This window comes from Uloborus diversus, chromosome 2 (genome assembly GCF_026930045.1).
Source record: "Uloborus diversus isolate 005 chromosome 2, Udiv.v.3.1, whole genome shotgun sequence".
In the NCBI taxonomy this organism is placed as follows: domain Eukaryota; kingdom Metazoa; phylum Arthropoda; class Arachnida; order Araneae; family Uloboridae; genus Uloborus; species Uloborus diversus.
The window spans coordinates 10,405,570-10,432,579 of NC_072732.1; the positions used below are offsets into that span (position 1 = coordinate 10,405,570).

The window sequence follows — 27,010 nt, forward strand, 5'->3', positions numbered from 1 at the left end:
AAAGATCAAAATCCGTTCATCCGTTTAGGAGCTACGGAGCCACAAATAGTTACACAAATGCACCCGTTAAGCTTGTAACCTCTTTCCTTTTTGCATCGGAGATTAAAAATAATCAAGATGTCCTCAAATTTAGATGCTTAGAGACCATTCCGATCCGACCATCCGATTATAAAGACTTGTAAGATTTCTTTTCTCAAGACTATCGTTTGAACTGTCAATGAAGTGGGCACAAATTTTTTGTTCAAAAGGTTTCATTTCAGATAACGATTTCTTTATGCTTGATGCACAAACTATAAGTTAAGGTTCGTTATACGGTCTACCTAAATACCATTTCAGTTAATAAGCCGTAAGTCACGTCTCTAAGCTGGGGCTTGGGCAAAACTGCAGGCAAGTACGCAACAGCTCGTTACGGCATTCGAATAAAAACAATATCTGGAAAAAAAAAATGAAAAGAAAAGTTTGTGTCAGTTGCGCACTCAGGATTTTTCCCTAGGAGGGGCTAGAATTTTTTTAAGGAACTCTGATACGTGAATAGAGAGGCAAAATCAGTTTTTTCAACCATTCCCAGATTTATGTAGATTTTGTCTTTTAAATTTCTATTCCAGTGAAGTTTCGTTAGAGAATTTTTATTTTAATTACAGTCACCTCTCGATAACTCGAAGTCCCAAGGGACCGACTAAAACGTTCGAGTTCTGAAAAGTATCCCTAACAGTCTCAAGAGTTTGAGACCCAATAAAAACTTCGAGATAAAAGAAAAATTCGAGTCATAAGCTTCGAATTGTCGAGATCCAACTGTATATACCAACTTTACAAAATTTCAGAAGAGAATAAAATTGCACTCCAGTTCTCAGCGTGTTCTCTATCGAACGACAAAATCAGTTTAAATTTGTAAATCATAAAGGACACACGCCAACTTAATTATGCTCAAATTAAGAAAACACACAGCAGCCTATTTGAAGAAGAGTAATTTTCAAATATTTTATAAGCTTCCCAAAATTGACGGCCAAAAGACACGATTTTAGCCCTTCTTTTTGGTCTAGTCAAGGAGGTTATTGGCCATTTCTAAATTTCGTCTGATCTCTTGGAGGGGCTTAAGCCCCTTAGCCCCCTCCGTGGGTGCGCCACTGGTTTGTGTCACCTTCTTTACAGTTCAAAGAAATAGCCTTAAAAACTGCTTATAAATTTCACTCTTGTGAGAATCATCCGTATGGAATAGCCACATCAGATGTGGAGGGGCGAGACGGGGTAGCATATTATTTGTGATTCTTTCGCTGGTGCGCAAAATTTAAATTTACTCACAAGAGTGAAAGTAATCTCAGGTGTGTGAAATATTTACTGCCTCCTACACTGTTATGGCTATTGCAAGCTGATGATCCCTTAAAAGACCAGGATGCAGTCTCTGGATGCCAGAACCGATCTGTTTGGCATTTGCTTCAGTTAGTTATATAGCACAGCTCTCCATTGTTGGCGCTCGGCAAACGACAAAAATCAATACACGTCGCTTGAAAATCATAACAAACAGCGATTGCTTCACAAATTAAACTTGTTTCTTCAATGCTCCGATTTATCAACTCTGGTCCTTCCTTATTTTTAACCGACTTCAAAAAGGAGGCGGTTATCAGTTCATACCGTATGTATGTTTTTTTTTTTTTTTTTTTTTTTGTCCACTCACAGCGTCTCACTTAGTGAACCGATTTTGATGATTCTTTTTTTAATGGATAAGGGATGGCTCAACTTAGATCCCATTACTTTGTTTGACCATATTTGTTCCTAGGACAAAACGTTATGGGCAAAAAACAGTAAATTTCATATAATTTCCCTATTAAATGATTAAATATAAAACCCATTGTTATAAAAATTTGGTGCCATATAACAGTAACATTAATAGTAATTGTAATGATAATTTAGAATGAAATCTTCTCTGAAGCAAAACAGTGATATAGAGCCGAACTTCTTACTAGGTAACTTCTTACTTTTACTGAAATATGCACATTTACACTAAAAATAATGAAATAAAAAAATTTGGAAAAAAAAAAAAATAGAACTGACTTCAAAATTGCTCTAAAACGTGAAAAATAATTTTATTCTTTAAACACCATCGATAATACTTTTAAACAAAATTTTTGAAGTTGGCGCAAAAACGATAGATAAGATCATTCACAGCCATAACTCAAATACAACTATAAATTTAACCAGGCCTAGTTTCTTCACTACCACACACATTATGCATTGATAACAGCATATTTGAGTAACGATATAAATGTTTCGTTCCTAACTTTAGATGATTTTCTGAAAAAAGTATGAACGAAGCATCGTTACAATGGATTTCATTTTTTCTTTTTGCGCCAACTTCAAAAAATTTGTTTAAAAGTATTATCGATGGTGTTTAAAGAATAAAATTATTTTTCACTTTTTAGAGCAATTTTTTTTAGTCGGTTCTATTTTTTTTTTTTTTTTTTCAAAAAATTTTTATCAATCGATTTTAAAGCAGATTCTTTCGTAAACAAATGTCAACAATCGTAAGGAGATAACGCTGTGTCCTCTTCTTTCTTAAGAAATCGGATTTTGACGAGTGACTTTACTTTAACCACAGGTCTCATCTCGTTTTCAGCCAATGATCATCTGATTCCTCACGCACCAGACGAGGCAAGATGCTGTTCCTGACTTCCTTGGTCCTCCAGATGATGTGTCTCATCTTCAGCGCCTCCGTGGACAACAGGGTGGAGAGGTACAAGAGCGGGGCCATCAGGGACAAAGAGGCCGCCCTCAAATTCCTCGAGGTGAACGACAAGAGGGCGGCCGAGATGGCCAACAAGATGGCCATCTCGACCTGGAAGTACCAGAGCAATCTGACAGAAGCGAACAAGCAGGAAATGGTGAGTCTATCTGGCGCTTCTGTCTTATGGCAACAGGCTAAATTAATGAGATCATTGTTCGCCCAGTGCCGGATTTGCAGGTTTGGGAGCATGTTGCAATGCATTTTTGGGGACCCCTTAGAGCTTATTTCTCATAAGCCTTAATGAGTCCCCTTTCAGTTCCCTATGTCGTGGTAAATGCAAAAGTAACTGTTAAAAAAGATTGTCGTCAAACCATGTTAATTTTACCAGAACCACTTCATAGCCTGTAGAATGGTTTTAGAACTGTAAGCCATAGGATTACCCCGAAATTTAATATCGTCTTTTGTGCAGGGTTGGCAAAAACCCGGGTTTTTTTTAAAAAAGCCCATGGACCCAGGGTTTTTTGGGTTTTTTTTAATAAAACCCCCCCAAAAAAACCCAACTAAAGCTGGGTTTTTTTTAAAGAAATGTGGGGGGGGGGTTGCCTTTTTTTAGGGAAAATGTGAGGCACTTGTAGCATATTGTAGCGTAAGTATATGGACAAAGCACAAAAATTGTCTTGGGGTAAAAAAAAGCTGGAAAATTCAGCGTTTTCTCAAGAAAAGTATAAAAGACGACAAAACGCAAGAGTGGTGAAGTTTTAGATTTTTTAGTTTCCATGATTTCTAACAGTTAAGGCGAAAAGTTACTTCTCGAGTGATAAAATCTATTGTTCGTTTTTAATTGCTATTTTTTTTTTTTTTTTTGAATTTTACTTTATTGTATTTCATTTTGTTATGCAAAACTACTGTAGAACCTCAAGTAGTTTAAATCCCTTTTTACTGAATTCCAGCTTAATCGAGACATTTCTTTTAATTTTATGTTGCCTGTTTTTCTACTTCTGTGTACAGAGTAAGAAATATTAAACTTTTTCGTAAGATAATGAAAATACTGTACATTCTATTCTGTTTTCCGTCCGACCGTTTGTAACACCTGTTAATTTTTAAAAAATATACCTTGTTTATTCTAGATTTATGACGTGTTTGTGTTCAGAAAATAATTCACATGAAAGTCTTTTAGCTAGAGTAGTTTCCTCTGCACAATCTAAAAATAGAGAAAATCAGACGTGACAGGATTTAGTCAAGATAATTTGAGTTATTTATTGACCAGTTAAAGAAAAAAGTTAAATGTATTTATTTAAAATCTTTGAAGTATTTTTTTAATGCCGTTAAGAGTTAAGAAATACTATTAAAGTTCAAAATTCAATTTTTATGACCATTTTCCGTGGTGAAGAACAAATAAAAAAGTTTAAATTGTGAAAAAATTTAAATTAATGAATTTTTTTAACTTCTCAGAAAATTTAAAAAACCGAAAAGTGGGCTAAATAACGGGTTTTTTAAATGGGTTTTTTTCAAAAAAAAAAAAAAAAAAACCCATGGGGTCCAATGCGGCCAACCCTGTTTTTGTGTCTTCATAAGCGGTGAAGTTGTTTATTCAAAGAGAAGAAAGAGCTTAACAGGAGTATATCAAACAAAATAATAATCGATGCTTAATATTGCGATCGAGAGATCGCAGTAGCTGAAAATGACGTTCAAAGCGCTGTTTTCCAAAACGAATATTAGGATTTTAAATCAGAAAGTGACTTGGTATAAAATTCAAATGACTAAGACACTTGACAAAGTCTTCATAAGTTCATGAAAAATTTCTTAAGTTACATGTTTTATTAAATTAGTTAATCGTTTTTCGTGAGATTGAATCTTAAGTGTTGAAAAGTAGATTTTTTTTTTTTTAACAGCACATAAAATTGATGTTAAAAATTATTTGAGATTTATTAACTTGTCCAGTAGTAAAACACTAATAGAGTTGAACTCCTAAAATTGAAGCCAATATGGCTCTGATAAGATGATGCCTGACCTCGTGAGTTTGTTTTTCTCCCGGTATAACGCAACCCCCTTTCAGTTACATTTCAAAGAAGAAATAACCACTTTCAAAAGTCGAACATCTTGATAGAGCCATACTTTATGTTGTTTCACACAGTGGCATTGCGAGAAATTTTTCAGGGGGTGGGGGGTAGGGAGTTCGTATGAAGGGCCGAAACGTGCAATTTTAGTCTCTCGTTAGTGTGTTCATCAGGGTTGCCACGCCACAGGGAAACCTGAAGAAACAGGAAAAACTCAGGAAATTCAAAAATCAACAAAAAAACAGGGAAAATCCAGGGAATTTCGAAAATTTCCTCACAAACCTGGAAAATACAGGGATTTTTTTTCCTTCTTAAATTAAAGTTACAAAAATCAATTCCCAAATATATAAACTACCAAAAAATAAATAAATAGTAATAATTATAATGAGAATATTAATAAAGTTCAGAAATAAAGTAAAATAAAAAATGGTAATTTTGCTTGAAAGTATTTTTTTTAAAGTAAATATTAAAATATTTATCTTAAAAATAGAATCTTGAATTTCATGATAATTTAGAGTGTATGAAATTAGTCATCAATAATCATTGTTCTGGATCACTTATACACTTCTAGGTCCATGGCAAAGAGAAGTTTTTTTTTTTTTTGAATAAAAAGTTGAATATATTCAACCACCATGCTATTATTTCAGTTATTATGAATTCGTATTTATTTTCCCTTATTTATTTAGAAATTTGTGTTTCCTTTTTTTTACCCTGTGGTGAAATTATCAAGATATTAATGTTCTTTTCCAAATAATCAGTGCTCACTCGTTTGTAATGTTTTATTTTCATACAGGGAAAACACAGGGAATTTTTTTTCCAAAATTGAGTGGCAACCCTGTTCATGCACATAATTTCATTGCTTAAGGGGGGAGGGAGTTATGACCCCACTATACCCACCCCCTTGGCTACGCCACTGGTTTTACAAACCAGAGTAGGCAGCATTATGTTTGTTCCCACAGCAAGCATGACTGCTGTACAATTAATTACGAGAGAAAAAAGTGTTTGAATGCCGTTGACACTTGACTCATCTTCCTCTTCTAGTTGGAAATGTTGCAGGAGCAGGCGCAATTCACCAAGGAAACTTGGGAAAAGGCAACTTCTTTCGCATGGAAGGACTTTAAGGAATCGTATGCAACTGTGTACAGGTGGTTCAAGAAACTGGCCGTCCTAGGAACAGCAGCACTTTCAGAAGAAAAACTCAATGAGGTAAGTGATCAGAACATTTAATTAAGTTTCAAGTAGAGATCTCTGCATCTGTAATGGTAGCGGAGCCCAATGAGTTTTTGTTGCGATTTACTCGATCGCGTCAGATGAAAATGGGTGAATACCTTGTACTCCTTGTCGTTCGAGTACCTCCACCACATCTACCCTTTGTGCAGGGCAATGCGTCGAAGACAATTCATCAGACAAGTAAAAAAAAAAAATCGACCGTCAGAAATATTGAAGCGCGTCAGATTAAGGAAAGGTGAATTTATTGTTAGCTAAAAAGTGCGCATTTACCGGCGATTTGAGCGTAAAGTCGCAAAAAAAAAAAAAAAAAAAAAATTGAATTTTGACCTCTTGAATTCAAATTATGTTTTTCGCAATCACGAGTGTGTGTATGTAGGCGTGTGTGTTTGTGAGTGAGGGGTATGTGTGTTTGTGTGTAGGGGGTATGTGTGTTTGTATGTAGGGGGTATGTGTATGTGTGTGTAGGCATATGTGTTTGTGTCTGTGTGCTGGCATAAGTGTGTGGGTAGTTGTGTGTATGAATGTGTGTGTGGGGGGGGGGTATGTGTATGTGTGTGTAGGCATATGTGTTTGTGTCTTTGTGCAGGTATGAATGTGTGGGTAGTTGTTTGTATGTGTGTGTGTGTGTGTAGTTGTGTATGTATGCGCGTGTGTGTAGGACATGGATGCAACCTGGAGACGGCTTTCGCTATAGGAGCAGCATCGTGAGGAGCCGGTCGACGGTGATGGTGCGGAGGGTGGCGGTGGGAAAATAAAATCATAGGACGCCAAAACAGTCAAGTGAGAACAATAAGCAATCGTGATTGCTCAAAAAAAAAAGTCTTGCCATTCTTGAGCGCAGTTGATTTTTTTTCAGAAGGAAAAAAAATGCAAGAATCACGAACAATAAATAATCTGCTGATTTCTACAAGCCGAAGTAATAAAAACAGTGGTGCCCCCTAAGAGGTAGGACGCAACCCCCCCCCTCTCAAAAAAAAGTGAAAATTACCCCTAAACACATCCCGTCCCATCCCCTAAAAGTTTCAGTCTGCGCCATGACCTCCCTAGGTGGGCACCCCTGATAAAAATCGTCTATCAAGTTTAGAACGTGCACATGAAGAGCAGTGGGCAAGCACAAGTTATACAAAATTGTGACCTATGGTAAACGTTTGCTTTTTTTTGTTTTGAGTAATCACAATTGCTTATTGCTTTCATTTGACTGTTTTTGGCGTGCTATCATTTTATTTTCCCGCCAGCACCCTCTGCAGCACCACCGTCAACCTGCTCCTCACGATGCTGCTCCTATAGCGAAAGTCCTCTCTAGGTTGCGTCAATACCCTACACTTACACGCATACATACACAACTACACACACACAAACACATACACACATACACCTACACACATACACAAACACACAACTACCCACACTTTCATGCCTGCACACAGACACAAACACACATGCCTACGTCACATACACATACCCCCTACACACAAACACCCTCCACACACAAACACACACGCCTACATACACACACACACTCGTGATTGCGAAAAACATAATTTGAATTCAAGATGTCAAAATTAAAATTAATTTTTTTGTACTGTCGGTGTGCATTTGTGCGTAATAGCAATAACACATTATCCCCTTTATATAAATCTTTATTTGAGAAATGGATTCAACCCTTTCTTTCTTGGATGACACTTAAAAAGAAGAAAGTTATATAAGACCTATTTTTCTCTCATTGTTTATTATCAACAACAAAAGAGCTGCGTCAGTCCAAAGTAATGACGAAACGCTCCCGCGGCGGTGCTCGATAAAAATCGAATGTTAAAATGTCACCCAATCTCTTCTCGAACTTTTCAACATTGTATCGTGATTTCTCCTCTCTTTCATTTTGCAGCTGAATAAGCTCTCTGCAGATATGCAAGACATCTACGCCAAGGCAAAGGTCTGTCGTCCCAATGTCACAGATAATGCTAAATGCGATTTGGCCATAGAACCAGGTACAGATGCTCACATTTCCTCTCACCTATCTTGAACATTGTTTTGGGGGAAAGGGTTAACTTGGTTGATGAAGATAATGGTACGAGGTTTCGGCTCTTCATTCAGCTTCAGATGAATTATGGGTTGAACTAGTGGTACCCGCACAGCTTTGCCCGTAATAGAAAATTAAAAGGTCTTTTGGTTCGCTTGTATATTTACAAATAATGGATGGTGAATTTTCTCGCCAATTGGCTTGTACCCATGTTACGGTTCCACGTTATGATAATTTCGTAATTTACTCGTCCATCTTATGATATTTTTGTTCTTAAAATTGGAATAGAAAAAGAACCACAGCGAATTTTCGAAACATCGCTTCGAGGTGCACACCCCCATGCTACAAACTAACTTTGTGCCAAATTTCATGAAAATCGGCCGTACGGTCTAGGCGCTATGCGCGTCACAGAGATCCTGACAGACAGAGATCCTGACGGACAGGGATCTGGACAGACAGAGGGACATTCAGCTTTATTATTAGTAAAGAGTAAAGAAAAGAAAACTTGGCGATGCATTACTTTTTGGTGGTGGTGTTTATAAAACATATTTTTTGAATGACATTTTCGGGCATAACAAAAACCATGAATAAACGAAATATAGTCCAATAAGATGAGGCATGTCCTTGAAGGAGTTCCTTTTTTTTGGGGGGGGGGGGGGGGGAAACAAGCAAGAGATTAATTAGAGATAATTATATTATTAGATTATTTTCCTCATAATTAATTGAAATTATACCCGCGTTACCTACTTATCAGGTTGTCACTAACCATTCACTTTTTTATCTTCACTGCTGAAGCTCATTTGTCCCAATAGAAAGGCTTTATCGTTTGTTTGATAAGGAGAGAAACCTAAGATATTTCTAGAACTCTCCCTTTGTCCCGTCCTAAGGGAAGTTTTCGATTTTTTGATTTTATTTTTATATGATAGAGTAACATGTATGAACATCATAGGTGAAAAAAAATTTGCGATACGATAAGTAGTTTTTTTTAAATTAATTTTTAAAGTTCAAGCGCTTGTGACGTCAAATGGCATAGGAAGTGACGTCATGCCCTCTTCCGATACGGGAGAAGCCGAAGGTCACGCATTCGACTTCGAAGACGAAACGTAAAAGGCTTATCTCCTCGCATTTAACTCCTCGCGTTTCTGGAACATTAAACGTCTCATCCTCTCGGAAATATTCGAATATCTTCATTGATGTTGGGGAAGATTATTTAGATTGTGCTTTAACGAATCCGGTCTCCATAGTGTGTTCAAAAGGACTATTGAATTTCTAAAAAATAAAAATATCAGCGCGCTCAAAATGTCCCTAGCGAAAACAAGAGATCTTCGGCGGAAGGCTGCCCATTCGCGCCCTGTGACGTAGGCTCGTGACGTTTCAGAAGCGCGCCCTTTTGCGCGTGGATTTTTAAAAATTCATTAAAAATCAACCACGGTGTTTTAAAATTCGGCGATGGTTAATTTTTTAGTTTTGAGGGTCAATTAACAATATCCAATAGCCAAAATATGAACATTTAATAGGTTGCAACTTCCCTATTGACACTGCAATAGGGTAGTCCTAGTCCTGGATGCGCAATTCGTAATACAGTGGGTTATCAGAAAATAAGTATTATACATTTGAAAAATTATTACTACACGAAAAAATAGTTGTAGACAGGTGAAAATTGACCCACGTGCTTGCAATGACATGAGGTTTTACTATAACTACGGAAAAATACACCTTTGTGCGAATTAATGGAATCAAACCTTTTTTTTTTTTTTTTACAAAATCACCTTTACTTTTATTTACATCATTTAATTATAAAATCAAAGTCACCACTTAGTATGCCCCCCCCCCCCTCCATTTTTTTTGTCCAGTACCATTTTCACTCAACTGGGCATAGAGTTAACTAGAGTCACTTTTCTTTGAATTCTTGATCTCTAAACCATGTCTTTAGCAAAGCACAATTTTCGTTTTTTCTTTTAAAATCGTTTTTTTTTCGTCTTTTTTTTTCTTCGTCGGAAATCGTTTTTTCTTTTGTTGTGCAATCGGATTTTCACTGAATGTCACAATGCCTCTTCCGTAGAGATCCATGGCTAACAAAAAGATAAAAATTGACCGGATTGAGAAAAAACATTGTAGAAATTTCTATAACAAAATTTTCTAAACAAAAATATGTAGAAATTTCTGACATTCAAACAAAACACAATATTTGTGAAAAAAAAAAACAAAAAACCTGAGGTTATAGCGCCTAATCAACTGTAGGCTAAACAGCTGTTATAAACCTAAAAAATTCGAAAATTAAAAATTCCTAACTTCATTCCATTAATTCGCACAAGGGTATATATATATATATATATATATATATATATATATATATATATATATATATATATATATATATATATATATATATATATATATATATAAAATAAGCAAGCCAAATTGCAAATAGTTATTAAATAGGAAAAGATAAAGTATGAATCCAGAGCTCATCAGCCGTGGAGGATTTATTAAATATGGTCTGAAGACCAAAATTTTTTAACTATGAACTAAAAGAGAATGTTTAAGCTCCAGTACGTGCAATATAGAGTAACATTAGGTTTTAGCTCTTGTTTATTGTTTAGCATGCTCCAGTACATGCAATATAGAGTAACATTGAGCAAATGCACCGCATGCAAAACTATAAACAATAAACAAGAGCAAAAACCCAATGTTACTCTATATTGCATGTACTGGAGCTTAAACATTCTCTTTTAGTTCATAGTTAAAAAATTTTGGTCTTTTGACCATATTTAATGAATCCTCCACGGCTATGCTGAGCTCTGGATTCATACTTTATCTTTTCCTATTTAATAGCTATTTGCAATTTTCCTTTTTATCATCATTATTTTTATATACTTTGTATAATATTTGGAATTTGGCTTGCTTATTTTATATTTACTTGGCTTTTTAATTTTGCTGCATTGCGCATCAATGGGTTTTTGGTGTGGTCTTTTCAATATTTTTCACTTTTATTATATATATATATGTTGAGACATTGGCTTCTAAATTATATTAACATTTGATTTTAAAAGGTTTTATTAAAAATTGCAATTTCAATCTTTCAACAAACCATGCACAGCAATTTAGAAGAACTCAAAAGCGGACAATTAGCGCTTGAATTTGTTTATTGCTTTAATATATTTCTTTGAAAAACAAAAGATGTATCAATAACTAATGTTTGACTGAAATATTTCATTGTACGAAGTTTGTTTCACTTTTTGAATTAATATTAAACTCTACGACGAAAGTAAATATTAAATGTTCTTATTTCGCGCAGCTATAAAAAGTGTGAGTACTTTTGCAAACAGTTTTGTATCATACTCTTCCTAAAATTTCAGTTTTGAATAAAAATAACTATTGAAGAGGAATGTATTACTAAAATTTCTGCAATTATCTAAAAAGAAACCAAGCATTAAACGTAGAATGCAACTCAAAAATCGTATTTAACCTAACATTGTTGTCTATTATAACATGCGCGTAAACTGACTGATGGGTGATAAAGCTGGAAGTGGAGGTGGTTTGTTCAGTTCTAAGTACAAGGGGTCTGTGGGTTCGTTCCATCAAATGGTTTTTATCACTTACTTGGCGTAAAACAAAAAATTTTCCTACGACGGTGGTCATTAATGGAGGACACGTGGTCTTGCTTTTCGAATTTTGAAGGCAAAGGATTACTCGACAGGTGGTCTTTCCGGGGATCAACACAATAGCTCTAGGTTTCTTACATTTGGGGGAGGATTACCACATTAGTGGCAGTTGGGAATACACCAACGGGGGACTACTGACTTCAGGTATCTCCAGAGTCAGCAATCACAAGAGTGAGATCTGGGGACCTGAGAGACCAATCATAAAGAAAGAGGCGGTTCAGCTCGCGATCATCACCAGACGACTCACACAAGCGATCTTTCACAACTCTAGCAGAGTATGGAGTGGAATGCTAACTTGCATAAAAAAAAACCTGCGCATATTTTTTTTCTTTTTTCCGTAGTTACAATAAAACCCCTTGTCATTTCTCGCATGTGTGCCAATTTTTACCTATCTACATAAGTTATTCCGAGTATTATGAATTTTTCGAATCTGTACTCATTTTCTGATCACCCGGTGCATGCATCCATACATATGTAAGGTTTCAAAAGTTTCTTCTTAGATAAATGGACAACAGTCACTTTTTTTTCTAAGAAAGAAACGACTAGAAAATGTTGCGTTTGTCCTCCGGTTAAACGCGTTCATTGACTGGGTTTCTGAGCCAATCTTTCATTTTTAACCGACTTCAGAAAAGGAGGTTATGATTTCGTATTGCGGCTTTTTATGTGTGTTTTCGAATTATTCCAACACTACTGGACCGATTTGAATTTTATTTTTTTTTTTTTTGGAAGGGTGTAATACTTTCCAAATGGTCCCATTGTAATTTGGTCTGGATCTGATAAGGGGTCTCGGAGAAATCCAAGAAACTTTAAATTTCACACGTCATGGTCACGTGGTGTTGCTGTGATCGGTGTATTTTCACACCTAAGCTTTTGACTTTCTCTTGAACGACATTTAATTCTCGCGGCACATGGATGATTAATTTTCGCAACGCTGCGCCGCATGGTATTTTTTATAATAGGTGTTACTAATGTATTTATTACTGCGTAGCAAAGCAGTAAATTAAATATATTTTGCCACTTTAATAGTTGAATCAATTACCTTAATATTTTATTTACTAATAAATAACTTTATTTAGGCACTAAAATATAAAGTTCTTTATTTAATATTCCAATTATTAAATATATTTAGTGTTCAATTGAGGGGGAATTGAATACAGAACACCCCTCCCCCACGATTTAATTTATATTAATATATTTATAACTGAGTAGGTTTAGTTTTAAAGACTAATTTCGCGTATATTTAAATTAGTGTTTAATTCAGGATGCGGTGGGTTGTCAGTTACGTTATGTAGTTGTTTATAGGAAGCCCCGACTTCAAAAGGTTATTAAAAATTAAGAGATCGTATATAATTAGTTAGGTATTTAAAATAATTCATCGTATAGTAGTTTAAATCAGTGTTTATTTTATAATTCGGTGTTTAGTTTAGTTGATTTTTGTACTGGAATTTTAGAATAAATTTCATTTCCGTTTGGGTAGGAAATAGAATGTAAGTGTAATCAGTTATTTTTTGCTTTTTAGTTCCTGGGTATTTTTTTGAAGGCGGTTTTTTATTTTTTATTTTTTTTATTTAAAAGTAATTTATAAACCCTTAACAAAACCTGAGACACAGCAATAAACATTCTCCTAGTTTTTTAAAAGTAATTGTACTCATCATTATGATTTTTTTTTTCTGGCATGTATACCAATGGTTTTTTTAGAATTTCTGAAAACAATATGGTGCTGAAGAGTTTAATTATCTCTACTGCGTACAACCTTAGAGCAGATATACTCTGTCTCTTTCTTCTTAATGCGCACAGCCTATATCTACAATGTCAAGTAAATTGTTAATGATTTTCTTTAAACGTTGTAAGAAAGTGGATAAAGTATTGATTTAAATTCCGCACTAAATGATGGAGAGAAAGACATTTTCACGGGTAACTGCGTTAAGGAAGAGTAGGAATAAAAGCAGATAAGAAAAATAAGGGGGAAGGGTTTCACGATGAAAAGGTTAAATAACAAAAAATAAAGGTATAAAACAGAATTGAAAAAACTTCAATATGCGTGTTTCGAGCTCGTTTAAAGGCATGCTGCATTAAAAATGAGCATTATATAAAAGAAAGATTGAATACACATGCTTTTAAACTTAAGACAAACTTCTAAAAACAGCAAGCAAGAAAATTCACAGAAAATTTCATTATTGAAACAAAAAACTTACATGACGATTGTGCAAGCAAGCCAGATATCACTTATGTTTTTTTCAATACCTGGTGTCTTTTTGCGAAATTTGAGCTGATATGGTACCCATCAAAACAAGCACTTCCAAATAGTGCTGCACCCACGCCCGCCTTAAGGGGGACAATGGCCCTTCCCCCTGGCTTTCGAAAATTAACGTATTTTGCCGTTTCTTTGGTACAATATACATTGCGTATTGCATATACCCTTCGGACCCTGGAAAGATTTGAAATGACTTGCCTGACTGCACACAAGTTTCAAATGAATCTATTAGCCGCGTTTGCAAGCACTAGTAATTTTATAAGTCTGTGGACAGTTCTGAACAGCAGCAAATATATATGATAAAATAATGATCAGAGCAAAATATATTACAAGAGACCACGAATTTAAAAGTTGCTTTTCAAGCGCACAAAGGGCCGTTTTGCAATGCTCAGGAGCTCCTTAGCAACTATAGCTATGTACAAGTTGGTACAAGTTAGTTTTTGATACCGGAAAGGGGTTTCAATTTAAATGTCAAGGGGGTTGATCTAAATCATTGCGAATCGAATAAGATTGCTAAGCAATCTTTCGGGATCGTAGAGCAGCAACGAGCAGGGGGCGGAACCCCCTATTGAATCTAAATAATCGAAAGTGGCCACAGCTTTTGTTATACTTATGAGGAAAACTTGGAGGGCAATAATCTAATGTTATTCTGAAGTGAATGGCCTCTGAGCCATCCAAACAATTGAATCTTTATTTATTTATTATTTATTTATTTATTTATTTTTGAGCAATCACGATTGCTTATTGCTTTCATTTGACTGTTTTTGGCGTCCTATCATTTTATTTTCCCACCGCCACCCTCCGCACCATCACCGTCGACCGGCTCCTCACGATGCTGCTCCTACAGCGAAAGCCGTCTCCTGGTTGCATCCATGTCCTACACACACGCGCATACATACACAACTACACACACGCGCATACATACACAACTACACACACATACACCTACACAAACACACAAACAAAAACATACACACAACTACCCACTCATTCATGCCTGCACACAGACACAAACACATATGCCTACACACACATACCCCCACACACACATTCATACACACAACTCCCTACACACAAACCCCCCCACACACAAACAAACACGCCTACATATACACACTCGTGATTGCGAAAAACATAATTTGAATTCAAAGATGTCAAAATTCAAATTAATTTTTCTTTTATTATTATTATTATTATTATTTTTTTTTTTTTTTGGGCTTCATTTTTTCTGTCTAGAGTAAAATACACTTATGTGCCGCAGTATTTCTCGCTGTACCTCTTCCTTCTCATTTCAGAGCTGACCGAGATGTTGATGAACTCAAGGGATTACGACTTGCTGAAGCACATTTGGGCAGGCTGGAGAGACGCCACCGGCAAAGAAATGAAGGACAAGTTCCTGAGATACGTCGAGCTCTCCAACGAGGCCGCCGTGCTCAACGGTACGACACACATCCAGTACTTTTGATAGCTGTAACCATGGCCCCACTAGATGGGGCTGACGTTTAACGGGCCATGACAATTTATGACTTCTCTGTGTTAAACCGATGCAGCTCCTGCATCCACCAATCAATGTCAACGATTCAAAGTTTGTTTATTTTTGATTGGACGTCGCCCATTTTGACCGCAAGAGGGGCTGAACGGAACCCCTGCATCCACCAATCAACGGCAACGTAATGGAAACAGGAGTTCCGGGTAGCGCCCTCTTTGTTGCCATGAGTTTCAGCGACTGTCACGGTCTATAAGAATTAAGTGGGGCCTTACTATAACCCTTTGAGTCACATTGACTTTGTTTGAAACCACATAGTTGGGTCCTTTTTTTTTTTTTCTTTTTCAGTCGACTAACACAGTAGCTTCAACAGAATCGACCTGTTCTCAGCCTGTCTAAGCACTGTAATTTTATATTCAGCGCCTCAAAAGGTTTATAAGTTTCATCTGTAGGTCTAGTTAGGGCAATTGATTTCTTTAAAAAAATAAGTGTTTAAACTTCAGATTTATTTTAACTTCTCTACCTCTTAAATGAGTTGAGGTATGAAATTTTTTTTATTGCGTTCAAGACTATGTTCCTGGTAGTTAACGAGTATGAAAGTTTTGATAAAACGAGTTTGTTATCGAATGAAATCCCGTATCCATTTTGTTTTCATTTACTCCAAAAACTAGTTGGGAAATAGAAAAAGGGATTTATTTCCCCAGGATATATATACGTGTAGAAAATCGTGACATATATCTTAGGTTTCGAGTTTTAAAGTCCTAGAACAGTGATAGTCAACCAACAGTTCATGTGCCGCATGCGACCCACTAAAATTTCGTGTAAAGCAATAAAATCTTACAGAAACTAAAAATCTAATGAACATTGTCTTCCAAGAATATAAAAAATATGAGAAGTTTAATTATTTCCAAATACATCAGGCTACAATATGTATGAGGTCATTGGAAGCGCCTAACTTGTATAACAGAACTAGCAGAGATGGTTGGATTAAGTTTATAACTGAATGTTTTTAGTAACATGCAGCATAAGAAAAAAAACTATAGTTGGGGCAAATCTAACCTGGCAGTATTGTGATGGCAACGCAGATCCTAATCACAGCCCCACGGATATGGTCAATGCCCCGGCATGCTAGGTTTGCTCTAACTGTAAACAACAGGAAAGCTCCATAAGGATGTAAAACGTTCCGCCTAATAAATATCAAACCATTAAAATCGTTCCAGGTTCAAACAAAATGTAAAATTGAAGCACGAGGAGCAAACATGGCGACGACGTACACGATACTCTTCTATTTTTACCAAGTTTGAAAGCAAAACAGTTGCCAAGCGTCAGTTTACTTTATGAGTCTACACCAGCGTTTCTTAAGTTGCGTTCCGTTGAACCCAAGGGCTCCATGGAGTTCAATCAAAGGTTCCACCGAAATTCTCATTCTTTGTTTTCTGAATTGTCTTTTTGGACGCTTTAAAAATCTATTAAAATATTGATTTTTCAAACTTGAAACTTAAATTTTGAAACTTAGTATGCGTCAAAAAGTTTTGTTTTCACATTTGAGGCAGTGAGAAGCAAAGGGATGTGAGTGGACGTTTTCAAGTTTTGAGTAAAACGCGTTTAAAGATCAGATCCTAGGTAGGCTTTCATTGAATTTTTTTTCTAAATCATACTGTATAACAGCACTTACCAGGGCTAATAGTACTATCTCTTGCCCCAAATATAGAGGAGAAGTTCACCTACCATTTATGGTTATCTCTAAATTTTTAATTTTGCTACTTACATCCCTTTGCTTCTAATTGCCTTGGTTGTCATTCGACTTTTTTTTTTTGGTACGATTCTGAAATTACGTTAAAACTAATGAACTTTATTTGAAATAATTTTCACGTTGACTTCCAATAAAATATTTCAAGAATGTTGTTTCAAACTGTGCTACTTATAAAAAATCAAAGGTTCCACGAAAAAATGGTAGTCATTTAAAAGGGTTCCACTCATCGGAAAAATGAAGAAACTCTGGTCTACCCAAATACCGGAATTATGGCCAGGAAAATAAAACAAAGACTGTATGAAATTGATTGAATCGATTTCCTGAAAGAAAAGTTTTCTTCATAGTTTTTGAAATATTGTTTTCCCCTAGTTACCTCCTCTAGCCTTACTACTTATTTTATTTCATTTGTGTTCAGTATCTTGCTGATAAAGTTTCTATTTCTGAAGCGAAACTTTGAAACCGTGCTGACGAGTTAAGTTTCGTTTTCAGGTTTCGAGGACGCAGGCGAAATGTGGAGGGAGGCCTACGAGAGCGAAACTTTCCAGGACGAAGTGGAGGATCTCTGGAAGACCATCGAACCGTTCTACAAGCAGCTTCACGCTTACGTCAGGAGGAAGCTCATCCGGCAGTATCCGGGAGCAGACATCAAGCCCGACGGTCCCATTCCGGCACACCTTCTAGGTACTACACATACTGTTACGATTTTTCTAGATATACTAAAGCGGCTATATAGACAGGCCGAAGCATTAGCTTAAGTTTAGCCATTTTGGATCGGATTTTTCATTGTTGCACTGCTTGGGTTACCACAGCAGTTTCGGGTTTCGCCAAATTTGACGAAAATAATACTTTATTTAATAAACAGTTCACGTGCCGCTAATATTCGCCGGCATTGAACAATCACCAAACGCGATTAATCGCCAGAAAAGACAACCAATCAAACTCGCGCTCCGATCCAAAAAGGCTGATCTTAAGCTGATGGCTCGTATATATAGGAGCCTTAAGATATACTAGCTGCGTTGCCCGGCTTTGCACGGTCCACCTCGAAAATGAAAGTTATGTCAAGTGATGCGCGTTCAACTATCCGACTTGAACAAAAAAAAAAAAAAAAATCAGTAAAATTTTGCGGCAGATTTCGGAAAAATAACCAAAAAGTAAACATTTTAAATCCTCCGATTACAGGAGAAGCCTTTAAAACAAAACCCAGAGTTTTATTTGCTCGTATTCGGGAGAAAAAAAAAGACAACGGATCTTTCGTCTCAATGATTTTCTTCACCCCCCCCCTCCCTATAAATTTTAATAAAAGCATTGTTGCGGAAAGTTGAGATGAAGCACTGAATAATAATTTGAATGGAGGAAAGCCTTCAAAAAATAGGGGTTTTTATGTCGAAATCTGAGTGTCATAATTAATAATTTTGAATTGATATCTCCGCTAATTATTATCGGAGGCTTATGTTAAATGGCCAAACCTAAAGACGGGAAGATGACGAATCCATAGATACCTGGTTCGATGGTCAGTTCATTGTCGTTCGGGAGAAGAAGCTTGGACATAGATACATAGCTGACTACATAGATACATAGGTACATACATAGATACGCTCAGTTTTTAATTATATAAGATGACTGTGTTATGTATTCTTTCTGTTCGATTCCTGTTAGATTTGGCGCTTGTACTGTAGTAAACTCCCGTGGAATAGGGTGGCACGGCAACCGTGGATAAGCGAATTTCGCAGATAATCCGCAAAATAGCTGAAAAACGTTACTATAGTGTATGCAATACCTTAAAAACCAATAACACTGCATCTATGTAAACTATAGCTGAAATCGATGACAGTATACGTAAAAACGTATGTAGAAGATAAAAAAGGATCGATCATTATTGCACAATGAATTGCACACATATGCAAGCCAGAGTTGGCTTTCTGCCGGCAGAAACTAGTTTTTGCCGTTCCAGTGGCAGAAACTGGTTATAACCGGTAAAAACTGGCAAAAACTTAAAAGTGTCTTTAATAACTTTAACTTTACTTAACTTTTAAAGTAATTACTAAATGATATTCGTTTAAATAAACTGAGATATCAAACTTCATTTCATCATTGTAAAAAAAAAAAAAAAAAAATACTATGCTAGTGCCCTTGATTTAGTTCAAAAAGGGAACTTTTCAATTGCAGATGCTTGTAATATTTGCATTAATCTAACAAAGGACAAAAATCAGATGGGTTCTTAGGCAAGAGGAGTGACATACAGAACTAAAAACAGGAAATTACTGATTGTAATTTGCTCGCTTTATATGCTTCATCTAAATTGCTTGTGATTAAAATTATCACATGCTTCAAGAAGAAAGTGTCAGAATTTTACTTGGCAATATTAACCTAGATTTTGTATGTACTTAATGTCACAGTTTTACAAAACAAATTGGCCCCATTTCTCGAAACTTATTTCTCCAGTCAAATTTTTACCACTTTCCCACTTACTAGATAGTGGACCAATTTGAAAAGATATACAACAGATGAAAGTTTCACGAATATTGCTTGTTCTTTGATGCATTGCCTGCTAGCTTCTGTTGCGAGAATAGTCCTAAGTTCCTTATTTGTGCATATTAAATTGAGAAAACTGTTTGGATTTTTGAAACCACCTTTTCTAAGAGGCAACTCCAGGGTCCGAACAATATAACATTTGTTGCAAAGTAACAATTGATTGTGCTTTAGTTAACAAATTAATTCTTTTTTCCATGTATTTTTTACTGTGTGTCAATAATTTTTTGTCATCTTGTGAGTTTTTGCCAGTTTCTGCCCCAAATGCTGCAGAAACTGGTTTTTGCCATGCCGGTTTTAACCGGTTTCTACCAGGGGTTTTAACCGCCTTGGCAGAAACTTGCCAACCCTGATGCAAGCAAATCGTGAAAACAGACCAACGACAGAAACAGATCAAGTTTAGCTATCTCCAAAACCTATAGGGGAGGGAGTTTTCTCGAACAAAACTGGTCTGATCACTCGTTAACGCGGGGAAGCAGTGCAACTGAAGCAGAAAGTAGTATTGGTTTAAAAATCAGGTTCAACTAGTCGTGTAGATGTAATATTCAGGGAGCTTTGGAAGGTTTGATGTCATTGGAAAGGAGGGGAGGAAAGAAACAGAAGTGTCTAAAAATAGATGCTTTTGCACTTGTTATGTAAAATGGGCTGGTGGCGTGATGGTTAGGCCCTGGCCTTCACAGCCTGGGGACATAGGTTCTGGCCTGGGTGGCCAGTCGGTGGATTTTCGAGATGCAGAAAATCTTCAGCGCCCATGTCGTATGTTTATGGGGCATGTAAAAGATCCCTTGGGTATTCGTTTGGCTTAGAATATCCCTCAGCTAAATTGAATTCTTTCTTTCTTTCTTTCTTTTGGTGCTTAATTGCACAGGTTTGTTTTTGATGAGGACTACAATCTGAGTGTTTTGCCTCCCTTACGCATGATATATCTTTTATTAGACATATAAACAACATATGAAAGAATTTACATCACAAAGAAGGGAAAGTACACTGTTAAAACTACAGGTTGCATTTGGCACTTTTCGAGGGTGAAAAGCTTGTTCACCAGCGGCACTCTTTACGGTGCCGAAATTGCACCCTTAACACGGGCGAAAAACCGGCACCCTTCACCCAGCGTGCACCGCGGTGAAAAACGGAACCCTATGGCAGAACATTGGCACCCTCTGTTTTCTGTTGCTGAGCACCCCCCCCCCTCGGTTTTGTGTGCATTTCCGTAAACAATTGTATACATTATTATTTATTGTTTTAAGTTATAAAAAGCTAAGTCTTGGTACATTTTCCACATTGAATAGTTCTGAAAATGATTAAAACTTGTACTTTAAGGCATTTGATCACATTTCAACTTTCGAACATAGTTTAGAGGTGTTCATGACTTAAATTTGTCTGCCGTGCACTAATTTTCGTACATCCACTTGGATTGCTCAGTAATTTTAATATGTTATTGACATTTACTGCAGCACGATCGTACCGAAAATGAAGAACGTAGGTACTGTTTGTAAATCATTTACACGAACAATAAATCTTCAATTATGTTGCAATCATGGAAAAATAAAACCTTTCATCACGTTCGAAATTTTAATCAAAGAGCACCATATTAGTACGTACGTATATATGATTCGACATTTGAATATCCGTAAAGAATATAAAAGAACAAAAGTCTTTCGATAAATTAAAAGCCAAAACAAATTCTAACGAGTTATTCATTCTTACTATTACTAGAGTGACGAAAAAAGTTCAGTCATTCGCTTTAAGCAATAACGCCGAGGAAAGCTAGTTAACTTAGACACGAGATAATAAATATAAAAAAAAAAAAAAAAAATCGAGACGGAGAAGAAATTTCTTTTTCTCAATCCGCTTTCCTTTTTTTTTCGTGCTTTTATGTTTTTGCTATTTGCATCATCGTAATTAGAGTTTCCGTTCACTTGCTGAGTGCATCACATTGCTAACAATGAATCTCTTAGTTAAAAATCCACAAGATTGTTGATAATACAAGCAAGTAAAACCACATAGTCAAAATTAATAGTTGAAATAACTTTTCAAATATCATCTAATTTAAGCGTTTTGATTATTAAATGTTACTTATCCGGTGCTGATAGCTATTTTTAGGTAAAATTTATGCATGATAGGAATAGCAAATGTATATAACGGCTAACTGAAGAACCAACGTACCTTTGAAACAATTTTAAATATGTTCGAAAGCCTTAAAAGCTACACGATGATCAAATGCATGTACTTACGCGAAACTTTGAAGAGTAAATCGCAGAAACTTATAAGTTTTAATCCAATTTCGTACTTCATTCAATGGGAAAGTGCATGTGCGTAGTTATTCTTGCGTCCGCCATTGATTGTGGTTGAATGATGTCAGAGCGGAGAGCGCATGCGCCAGCGTTTCACCCATGCATTTAGGAGGTCCGTTTTCCCATTTATTAGCGTTATTCACCTTGATCACACTTCCTAGCCTCTACTGCACCCTGAGGCCCGCTGTTTTCACCCCAGGGAGCCAAATAGTTAGTCAAAGGCACCCGTAGTTTTGACAGTGTACAACCGGAGCGAGGGTGGGAGTCGAACCCACCGCCTCAAGTGTGCCAATGCCAAGCAGTCGCTTAGACCGTTCGGCCACTGAGGCCCCTAAATTGAATTCCTAGTGCAATTTCGCATCTAAAGAGAGGCCCAGGTGCCTCCATCTGGTGAGAACTGGGCGTCAAAAAAAAAAAACCTACTGTGTCATGTATCAGCGCCTTAATGGTGACACACGAAAGACTGATGCATTGTTGGGGAGCGCACTAGGTCTGGTTATGGCCCAGACGCCTCTTCAGGTGAGTCTCTGATACAGCCCCATAAGAAAAAACATTCAGAAAATCATCATCGAAAGAAAATACTTTCGATAATGTGAAAGTCCACGGAGAATCGGGAGCTTACTGTAGTTATTACCAAAGCTGTTTTCCCTGCTTAGCTAGCAGTTAGCGCAGGGTTCTATGGACTTAGTGAAAAATTGGTGAGATATCGCCAAACTGGAATCATTTATGGCAAATCGAGTTTTTCGGATGTAAGTTTGGCCAGAAACCGCTAACAGTTCAACAAGCCTGGCAAAGCTTTGGCTAATTTTTGAGCTTGATAGTACTTTTAGATTTTACTAAAATCTTCCAGTTTATTTATACACTCCTGTTTGTTAAAATTGCAACCCCACGAAGGACTTACGCGAGTGAACTGAAAATTGAAGGAAATGTCGAAACTGTTGGTGCCGTAAAATACTGGGGACAAATGTTAATTACCCAATAAACATATTAATGCATGCAATCAAGCAGAAAAGAAACTTGATTTCAAATTAAGATAATTGAAGCATTTGTAAAAATCTACACTCCTGTTTGTGAAAATTGCAACCCCACGAAGGACTTACGCGAGTGAGCTGAAAATTGAAGGAAATGTAAAGTAGGGCATGATATGCAAATGATTAGAATTGCAGACGGGTAGCGCATGCGTATGCTGAGCAGCGCCCTCTGAACGGTGGATTGAACCGAATATAAATAGACGGCTGTAGCGAGGCGGGTATCATTATCAATGGTTATATGCTAGAGTAAACGTTAACTGAATCTATTACTATGCCTCTTCGACGAAAGGAAGCGAAATTTGAGCAAATTTCGGAGTTTGAACGGGGCAGAATCGTCGACCTTCGTGAAGCTGGATTGTCTTATCGTGCAATATCCACTCGTGTGCAGCGTAACAGCAGTACAATCATGCGTGTTTGGAAGCAGTGGACGGACTATGGTCGGACAGCTCGGAAATCCGGGAGTGGACCCCGAAATGTGACGTTAGCTCGCGATGACAGATACCTGGTGCGTGTGGCGCTGATGGACCGCACAACTTCTTCTAGACAATTGGCAGCACAGCAATCAACAGCTACAGGTGTTTCATTGCGTGCTTCATCAATTCGGAGACGTCTGCTGCAGCGTGGGCTGCGCGCAAGGATTCCTTTAGACAGGATTACTCTCACGCAAAACCATCGCCGCCTGCGGCTACAATGGGAAATGTGCATAGGAGCTGGCGTGCTCGTTGGCAGCATGTACAGCTTCTTCCTTGGCCTGCATATTCCCCGCATATGTCACCGACTGAACATGTGTGGGATTTCGTTGGGCGGCGTCTCGCTCGTGATCCTCGTCCTGTTGCTTCGACAGATGAACTTTGGTTGCGCATACGAACGATATGGAAAACTCTTCCGCAGGCAGATATTCAAACTTTGTTTCACTCCATGCCGAGCCGTGAAGCAGCTCTTATTGCGGCGCGTGGTGGGCACACAAAATACTAATTTCTATCTCTTTTTATTGTTTGTTTGGTTGGAAAATGTAATCATTTATTTGTACCGTTCCCACTCAACTGTGCATCAAATTTCATTCAACTATGATGCTTCCTTCACGGGGTTTCAATTTTCACAAACTGGAGTGTATTTCTGGAACATGAAAGTTTGGATGCAAACCAAGAGTCAAGGACATAGACAGATCTGCTTACATTAGTAGCTAATCCTCTTTTTCGATTTTTTCTATTAAAGTAATTTGCCACGCGTTTTGTGTTTCATACGTGTTATCGTCCATCTTCCACAATACAAAATAATTGGTGTTCTTTTCCTCAGGGAATATGTGGGCTCAGACCTGGGGCAACATTTTCGACGTGGTGAATCCCTATCCAGAAAAGAAGTTTGTCGACGTCACCGACGTCATGCTGGAAAAGGTAAAGTGGCAAGTTTTCTTTGTACTCTTATTCGTCTTCTCATTTATAAAGTGGAAGATAATTTTTTTACATTCGTATGCAAAAGATATCCCCCTGTAAGTAATAGCCGATGATAGCGTAACCCGGGTGTTTCAACATCAAACTCGCGCCACGGCATGATAATTTGGTATAATGAGTTTTGGTAATGTTTAACATGCAGGGAAAATCTTTGTTGTGACAAGGCTGAACTCGATTTGGACACTTAACTGTTTTACTGGCAAGACAGCCATTTTAGGAGAAAGAAGAAACATAAAAATGGTCTACAATGGCCGCTATCTACTAAAGTTAAGAATTAATCCACTGGAGTCTGGAATTAGTGTTAAAATTTAAACTACCAAAATATCACCAAACAGGCAATTGCTGCGTTCAACTGTAGGAGCAAATTTTCACCCGTCATATCATGACAGGCGACTTTCTAGTGTATATATATATATATATATATATATATATATATATACAGACAGTATATATATATATATATATATATATATATATATATATATATATATATATATATATACTGTCCAACCACGGATTGTATGGAATTTTCAAACGTCCAGATGAGATGAATCTGAATGAGGCGGAAAAGTAAAAATTTGATGCGTGTATTCCACTTATTTGAATGAGACTCTGCTTCTGCAAAAGCTGACATCGCTAAAAATAATATAGATTTGTCCATTTTTCCGGGTGTAAAACGGATGTTTGTCTTTCCATACAATCCGTGGTCAGACAATAAATGCATATTGATGAAAATGATCATCTCTGTTGCGTTTCACTGGCGGAAACGCCGAAAAAGATGCTAATTTGTGGCAAAAATTTTCGGAAATTTAATTCGTTCAGTGTGGGTCAAATGATAGGACTCATTGAAAGACGCTAATTGTACTCAAGTTTACGTTTTATTGCACAATATTTGATTTGGTATACCACCTTAATTCTCCCCTTTTTTTGTATATTCTTGATACAGTTTTTTAAGGAAACAGATAAACTTTTAGCAATTTCAACGAGAACCATATTCGAATTGTGTTACTAAGGGAGAATCCGTCCTTTTTTACTTCCTTTTACAAAAAAGGAAGTATTGTATTCGCGAAAAAATTTTCACTCAAAAATCGACCTTAATTTCCATTTTGTTCGCACCCGAATGAATATTGAGTTTTCTTTTTTCGACTCGACCACACGTCGATAAGTGCCTAAGAACGTATAGCCACGCGAAATATCCATTTTGACGATTCCCGAGTTAAATACATTGAGTTTTCTCGTGACGTCTGTATGTACGCATGTGCATATGTATGTCGCATAACTCAAGAACGGTATGTCCTAGAAAACTGAAATTTGGTACGTAGACTCCCAGTGGGGTCTAGTTGTGCACCTCTCCTTTTGGTTGCATTCGGGTGTTTCTAAAGAGGTCTTTTGCACTTTTTTGGGGGGGAAATCATTGTTAATTTCGATGCAAACTCAAGTGGTGTTATAATTTGACGGACACTTGGCGATATATGCCAGTCTTTTGGTTGCCGAGTTTTGTCGCCAACTTGGCAACAAATTTGATTTTTTTTTAATTATTTTTTTTAAAATCTGGTTTCAATGTAGCCATTGTTGGTGATATTTAGAGAGTTAGAGAGAGAATCACATTGAAATTGCAATAATAGGGAAATAACATTAAATTGGTGTAAAAGGAAGTCATGTGATGCACACATCAGCTCGTTTACAACAGAAATGTATCTTTTTGAGTCCAATTTACTTCCTCTTTTAATCAACAAATCAAATTTTAAAAAGCGTTTTCGAAAAATAGAAAAGACTTCGAAAAAAAATTTAAAAAATGATCGAACTATCATTCATGTAACTAGAAATTGCTCTAAAAAGTAAATATAAATTCATTTTTTGAACACTATCTACACTTGTTTTACATATAATTTTCGGAATCGTTACACAAAAATAGATGAAAATATATCCAGGTTCTTATCCAAATAGTATCAGCATTCATCAGATTTCTGACAAAATAATGTAGTTGTAGTGGTAATTGTATTTCATTCAAATTTTTCAAATACCACTCATGTGAAATCTGTACCATTTCACTAATATGTTGCCAACGATGTCATGTATGCGAAACAACAGTTTCAAACTCTGGGAGCGGAAGTTTCTCAGGACAATATAAGATTTAATCGTATCCTGTCAATATAAGTCTAACGAGCAAAACGTTGAGTTATCAACAGGCTTAAACTCTTATTTTGTTCTTCCATTCGATAGAAGACTTTTAGATTTCTTCTCTTTAAGCAATCACGAAAGTGCGTATTATTGCTCTCACTTGACTGCAGTTGATGTTTTCCTTTGATTTTTGGACCTCGAGTAGCGAGATCTGCTCCTGGATGGTGCCGTCCATACCCTACACTAGTGATGTTCCGGATATCCGTATCTGCGGATATCCGATGGATAATAAAGATCTGTATCCGTATGCGTTACTTTTTTGACGGATCTTAAACGGATCATTTCTGTTCTAAAAATTTTAAAATATTTGAATAAAAGACTCTTAAATTCCGTTTAAATTAGG

The 27,010-nt window shown here is 36.6% G+C and overlaps 1 protein-coding gene across 2 annotated transcripts in view; it reads left to right on the forward strand.

Annotated features, from left to right (window-relative positions):
- LOC129216861 (angiotensin-converting enzyme-like) overlaps positions 1-27,010 on the forward strand; it is a 77,654-nt gene that overhangs the window by 27,063 nt on the left and 23,581 nt on the right. For both annotated transcript variants that reach the window (XM_054851076.1, XM_054851075.1), the window contains exons 2-7: positions 2,612-2,876; positions 5,818-5,982; positions 7,889-7,991; positions 15,238-15,381; positions 17,671-17,862; positions 24,332-24,429. In XM_054851076.1, coding sequence (XP_054707051.1) covers positions 2,652-2,876; positions 5,818-5,982; positions 7,889-7,991; positions 15,238-15,381; positions 17,671-17,862; positions 24,332-24,429 — 927 coding nt within the window. In that variant the 5' untranslated portion in view covers positions 2,612-2,651. The remainder of the gene's footprint in view (positions 1-2,611; positions 2,877-5,817; positions 5,983-7,888; positions 7,992-15,237; positions 15,382-17,670; positions 17,863-24,331; positions 24,430-27,010) is intronic.